Genomic DNA, 6984 nt, shown 5'->3' with positions numbered 1-6984 from the left:
GCATGTAGCAGAAGAGTGAGACGAAACGAGGAAGAGGATGGGAAAGTGGAAGAAATTAACATGCAGTCAGAATAGAATTAATAGACCCGTAGAGTAGTTGGAGGTGAAAGGACGGCGGGAGGAACACAGAGAAGCTGATGGCCTGCTCCCTCTCCAAATGTCAGCTCAATTATTTTGTTCTGTGGGGCGACAGACACGGCTGATGCTGCTTCAAGATTTGATGAGGTTGAACTCCATCTGAAACATTGCTCTTTCTTCTCATTAGAACTGTGAGCTGGGTGATTATTTTCCCCATGCCCACTTAATATTTATTCCAATACCATAAAGCGACTCAATCGTGTTGCGTTTCGCTCCTGGCAGCCCTTAATTGGCGATCAGAAGACGTGAACAACATGAAGTGAGTCCTTTGGCTCCGTAAATACACGGAGAACACAGCCTGGTGTCATTATCCGCTGCTCTACCTGCAGTTACTTTAATTCAGTTCTCTGTCACTCCACTGAATCTGAATCTCTTGACTTCCACTCTTTTTCCTGTCTCATTCTGAGGGCTGCCACTAACACAGCCTCCCCCAACTCCCCCCCGCAACACCACCTCACCCACTCTATAGCTTGTTAAATTTGATTGACAGAAGCAGAAATTTGTGGTGAGTGTCAGTGCAGTGAGGATTTGGAAACGGAACAGAGATGTCCATGCATGGGGACTGCATGAAAGAAATATCCATATACATGCTTTCACACTGTTACATCTCCACCAATTTGTCATGAATGATTCATTTAGCTTCAGGAGGTACGAGCGCCTGGAAATTATGCTTCATGCTTTAAAATAATTTAGAATAAACGCAGCAGACTGACACTTTATAATAGGCGTTCACTTCCTATAATTTGTTGGCAGACACACTGTTGCATGGCCATCAGCCGTTTCGGGCCGGTGACTTCCAGCGGACAGGGCCGCACCCCGTTTAGAGGAGACAGCGGGGAGGAAAGAAGCTGACCGTGATGTGGGACTGTGTGCGTCACGTCTTTTCAGTGGGGCAGACCGCTATGTCATTGGCATGTCATCATCTTCCACAGTTCCACAAGAATTCGATTTTGCTCGCGCGCGGCCAACTCCAAATCTTTTCCATCTCATTTAACTCAAAGCTCATTCATGAAACCATCAGTCACCACAGTCTGTACAGCTCCTCGAATTATGCAGTAAAACAGTGCACACCTTGCTTTAACAGTGGGTCAGATTAGGTTGCATGCCAATAATCAGTTTTTGTCATTTACATATACCTTATAACTGTCACAGTTAGTTTGTGAATACTGGGTTGCATGATTGGTCATGTTAGGTGTAACAGTAATTACACAAGAGTTCAAAGTTATCATTTTTTTAAAAATGCAGAAAAAAAATCATTATTTTTTGGCCTTTATTGAAAAACTGACAGGAAAGAATGGATGAGAGGGGTGTATGACATGCAACAGAGATCTGCAATGGATGTTGAAGATACATGTAATGCACCTTAACCATCTGAATGCCACAGTGCAGAGACAATGAGATCAGTGGGCTTAAAGCGTCACACAGACACAATTTATTTATTAGGACTGCGAGAAGCAGTTGCCTACTTACAGTAGTTAGGTGTTTCGATGGATGCAAGTCCAATATTCATTCTTCTTGTTGCTCTGTTTTTGTCTCCACCAACTCCTGAGGGAAATATCTGGCTCTTTAGCGGCTAAATGCTCCACCATGTTAGCCAGCTCGACACTGACCCTGTCAGTCTGATGTTTGGTGCTGCTGCGGTTGTGTATGGTGGGTACATCAGCATTTTTTGCTGAATGCAGCTGCCTGATGCTGCTCTGGCTAAAAAGCAGGTTGATGAAAGTGGCGAGACTGATCCAAAACAGCAAAACAGTAAAATTAAAATGGTGAGGGGAAAATCTAATGAACTGAATGACAATTCTTTGTGGATTCATTTCTACGAATGACATCTTTCACTTTGCACATACGCTGTTTCTTGATCCACTGATGTTCCAAATATACTGATCAGTGCAGCTTTAAGTTGTTTGTCATGAGATGTTTAGATTGTTTGCAACAAAACTGCAATATGACTACAAAGTGCTGAATAATGACGCACTCATGCATGTGCAAATACAAACAGACACATGTTCATCACACACACACACACAATCTGTTGTAATCATATTTGGTGATCAGGGCTGATTGCACCTGCTTGATGTTCCCTTATCTGTTCAGTGATACAATCAGCGATTGTCTGGCAGCATGTCGTTGGTGTGTGTGGCCATAACGTGCACGTGAATGTGTGTGCATGCGAGCGAGCGTGCCCGTGCTCCTCAGCGTGCTCGTCTTTAACAAGAAACACGATGACACGACTGATGGATGCCTCCTCAACGAAACAGAGATAACAGAGTTTGGTGCTCGGCCTCGAGGCCAAAAGTTTACAAATGTCATTTCAACTAACTTTATACAAGAGAGCCAATTTACTTACACCTTCCTCTGCTTTCACTGTGTTTCCACTTAATTCAACTTTAGCCAAAGTGCTTTCAGTATTAGATACAGTGGATTTCATCAAGTGCTTTAATTTGATATATAGATCTCATTTATCTCAGATGGCCACGTGGCTCTGAGCCGTCCACTGTTAAATGAATAACACAGAAATCCTATATTACAGTGAGGAACGTCATTGCAAAACTCATGTTCAAATAGCATGCCATCAAATAAGAAAAATGACTCTCATAGGCTTTGTGACGGTGCCTTTTTTAGGCAGTATTGTGGGATTTTAGAGGAGTTTATCGACATACAGAAACAAATCCTGAGACCATAACAGAGACCATTAAATCCTTCAAGTTTCTTATTTCACTGTTCAACAACAACTCATGTGGCTTATAATAATGTCTGATTACGCATGACACCAAACATCTGACAAAAGAGATTACATGAGAGCCATCTCCTGTGCACATGCCAACTAAATACAGTGTGTTCAATAATAATCAACTAAATACGACAAAATACATATGAACTTGTGATGGGAAAAGCTCAGGTGAACCTATAGATATTAATGATGGCTCTGTTACAGGGTGCAGTGACGTTCCCCCCTTACAATATGTCCAAGTTGACATTTAAGTTCCCCCCATTTAACGCATATAGAGGTAGAAAACAAGCAGGTTTGACAAGCAGGTAGCCTCCAGTTTGAGCACACAGCTAGCTTTATGTTAGCTTTGGTGGCTGCATGCAGCATGGCAGAAGCCAGGCTGTGATGTTCAAACACCCTTCAACTCAAAGCAAAAGCAGGTGACTCCAGAGTGCACGTCTACCTGTGTCCAACTTTAGCAAGCCAAATAAGAACACACAACCCATCAATACGACCACTTTGAAGTTACTGGAAGACTTTTTCCACCTCTTTTGGTGGAGACAAGCTACAACCTACCGCCAGACTTATTCGAATCAGTCATTTTCTCAGACAAGTCATCAACGGACCGTTGAGCACTGAAGTGTGCAGGAGGCCTCTTTGATTATGTCTATCTTCCGAACAGGCACTCTAACTTGAGTAGAAGTAATATGTAGTTCTGGCACTGCTGCTTCAGTAAAATATGTCTCCATCACCATTTATAGCAATACAAGACAATGAGACTGAGGAATATGTTCTTTCAACTGTAAGCACTTAGCCTATACAATTCAAAACATTCAATCCATTTTCATTACTTGAAATAGAAACAAGGACCTAAACGAAGCAAATGCCTTCTATGAGCGGAATAAAAAAAGCTTTGTAAAATGATTAGAAAGTCTACTACACACTTGAGCACAATACTGAGGGCTTTTTTAGAACCCTTATAGTCCATTAGAGGAAATGACTTCCACACACTAAGATCAGTGCAATTTTCATATTTAATACACCCTTTTGGCCCGTGCTTCCTGCACCAGAACCTTATTACCCTCATGAAAGTCTTATTCAAGCAGCCAAGTTAACTAAAGACAAATGCATATGTTATGAGTCGCTGCAGGACTTTGAAAAAAATATATAAAGAAACAGCATTTTACATTTGATCAGACATCTATTTATATGTATAAGAGTAAATATTGCATAAGAGAAAACTAGCCGGAGCCAGTCAGCAGAATGTAAATTTTGAATAAGATGACCATTTCTTTATGTTCAGGGGAACAGACCAGAGGATATTACATGAATACTATAGTGAGTGCTTCAAACCGAATAGAAAAGTTGGATGTTTGAATGCAGGAAGGTTACTGGCTGCTGTGCAAACAGGTTGTTTTCATTCTGAAAGGTCGTTGGGTTGTTCTTGACTCCACGTCTCGGTCAAGGGTGCACTCCAGACGTCAGCCATCCGTCAGACAGTTTATAGTGCAGAGTCACTCCAGATGGGATCCATCACACAGAGACATCCAGGCTGATGCTGTTTACTTTAACCATTTCCAGCCCTGAGAACTGCTTTCAGTTAGGTGACGCTCCGTGGGTTCACACACACACACACACACACACACACACACACGCACACACACACACACACACATGAACACAGACACGTATAGCGTGTGAGTGAATGTGAGCAAATCAGTTTGATTTGAATAAGCTCATTTCTTTGAGGTTTTAGTATTTACACGCATGCTCTCTCTCTCTCTCTTTCTCTCTCTCTCTCACGTATTACTTAAAAACAAGACACTGATCATTACAATCCCATTGATTGTAGTTTTTTAAATCTACGAGTAAAGTTCACATTAATAACGTTGTGCATCTGTTATTCAGACAGAATGAAAGAGGATTGTAAAATGGCATAAAGGAAGAAAATACATTACAAAAAGGAAGTGGATCAAATGAATCATCTAACTTCAGTTTACTGTTTCAGCAGAGTCTAAAGTACACATTTAATGAGATCTGCATTTCCAGAATCCGAAAGGTGCGAAGATACTTTGGCGACACCTACTGGCCACTGCAGTCAATGCACGTGTATCTCGTGTTGTCAAGTGATTATAGTCAATGTGTGAGGAGATGTGAGGAAAGACAAAACCAGCTTCAAGTACACAATATGTCCATAAAGAAAAGTGTGCATTTAATCTACGATGTACTTATCACATTGAATTACAGCAGTTTCTAACAATGCACATGTTCATCATGCACTTCAAGGGTTACCTGACTGAAAATGACACATAATCACTGCGGGACATTTGCACTTGGTTTTTGTCCAGGAAGGGCAGGAAGCTCAGGCTGTATTCCGCTGCCTCTGCTCACGTGTTCTCGCGTATCCAGAAAAAGTCCGCGTTGTTTTACATCTGCCATCTCAGAGTGTCCAACACCATTCTGTGCTTGTCGTTGAGTGATTTATGTTACTGATTTGGCACTGACAGGCGATAAAGTCGCGTAGCCACGCACCAGAAAATGCGTAAATGCGCACAGGATGCGACCCAAAACATTCTAGATTAACTATGCTGCTCACTGTTGAGTTTATAATGACAGCATCTAACTCCATGATTGACTCCACAGTCTATACACTGCAGGACATTAAATGATTGTCACTGTTCATTTGTTCATAGAATCTGGTAATTTCGCCTAACTGTGGAACAAAAATGGGCACAGGCCGAAAACGAGGATTAGTAAACACACACAGGTCTCTTCCCTCTTTCGTCTCCTTCACTATAACTATGTTACTCACTTTTGAGGTTATAATGTCCATATCTAACTTCCTGACTTGATGAAAACTCCCGTCGAGCCAACAGTGTACAGAGAATTTAAAATACGCTGCCGTTATTGGACGGCAGGCAGAAGATTAGTAAGCGGCAGCTCAGTGTGTGTGAGACGCACAGACACAGACGGTGTGTGTACTGTATGCGTGTGTAGGGGAGGGCTGGCTCTTATTAAAGTGCGGAGCTCCAGTTTGGACCTTCCCTCGCCTCAAGTCAAGGAGACAGCCGCGTAAACCCGCGCTCGATTATTTGTTGCCCCCCCGTCGCACTCACTATCAGCACCACACACTGATCCGGGAACAGTAGCAGCAGCTCCTCTCTCCTCTCTCCCCGCTCAGCACCTCCTCGGCGTGGTGCGTCCCAGACGCGCTCTCTCCAGTTCAGGATGGACTCGTCTCCTCCTCACCTCTCCTCGCTCCAGTGACGCTCCTGTAGTTCGGTGGGAGTTCCCGGAGTGAGACCAGGGACTGATCCTCTGTCCGCTGTTTCGCCTTTACACTGTTTTTAATTTGATTTGATTATTTTTAATTTTGATTGAACTGCCACTGCACACTTGTCTCCGGGCTCCGAAATGGGAATGTATTTACATCTGCTGCTTTTGCAGTACTACTGCGTCTCGAGTTTCCTGTGCAATGCCGTCGCGTTCGTGGAGGAGCCCGCCGGGGGCAGGTCGGACGGGTACTGCGGCCGGATCCTCCGAGCACAGACACAGGGGACTCGGAGAGATGGCCACCATGAGTTCAGGCTCAGAATTGAGGGGGACCCGGAAGCCTACCAGCCTGGCAGCACCTATAGAGGTAGAGTTTCTCAGAGTCCATCAGCACAATCAGTGCGTAAACCTGTGCCAAATTTACAAATGGACTGTTTATGAAGTTGGAAAACGGTGCATGTTCACTCTGAAATTCACTGGAATATTTACTTTATTTCCAGAAAACTTGAGCGTGTCTAACCACAAGTAATAGTCAGAGTCATGTAAATCGTTAATGCAATTTGCAGCCTGAGGGAAACTAGTCGGTCTGCCTCCTCTGGCTCCAGCAGGGAGAGTTGTGGCTTGATAAGGCTACTTAGTGTTAGAATGTCTGACCTATATTCACTTCCTGTCCTCTTCCTTCCACATACAAACACACAGAGAGACACAGATCTGGCAGCAATTAAGCTGACCTCTGCAAGTTTAAAGCCCCTATCCTGCCTGGTGGATTTGGCCACATAAAAAGAGGTCTTGCTCTCTCACAGAACCTCTTGGTGAGTTTAGAAATGACACTAAACAGTTTTCAACTCAAAATGTAACTGGTT

At 43.3% G+C, this 6984-nt stretch overlaps 1 protein-coding gene across 1 annotated transcript in view; it reads left to right on the top strand.

Annotated features, from left to right (window-relative positions):
• Positions 1 to 5827: 5827 nt before the first annotated feature.
• Positions 5828 to 6984, top strand: part of LOC121607566 (spondin-1-like) — a 90798-nt gene continuing 89641 nt past the window's right edge. Inside the window, exon 1 of the mRNA XM_041938437.1 lies at positions 5828 to 6488. Coding sequence (XP_041794371.1) covers positions 6263 to 6488 — 226 coding nt within the window. The 5' untranslated portion in view covers positions 5828 to 6262. The remainder of the gene's footprint in view (positions 6489 to 6984) is intronic.

This window comes from Chelmon rostratus, chromosome 6, assembly GCF_017976325.1.
Source record: "Chelmon rostratus isolate fCheRos1 chromosome 6, fCheRos1.pri, whole genome shotgun sequence".
In the NCBI taxonomy this organism is placed as follows: Eukaryota; Metazoa; Chordata; class Actinopteri; order Chaetodontiformes; family Chaetodontidae; genus Chelmon; species Chelmon rostratus.
This window is presented reverse-complemented; position numbering and strand designations above follow the sequence as displayed.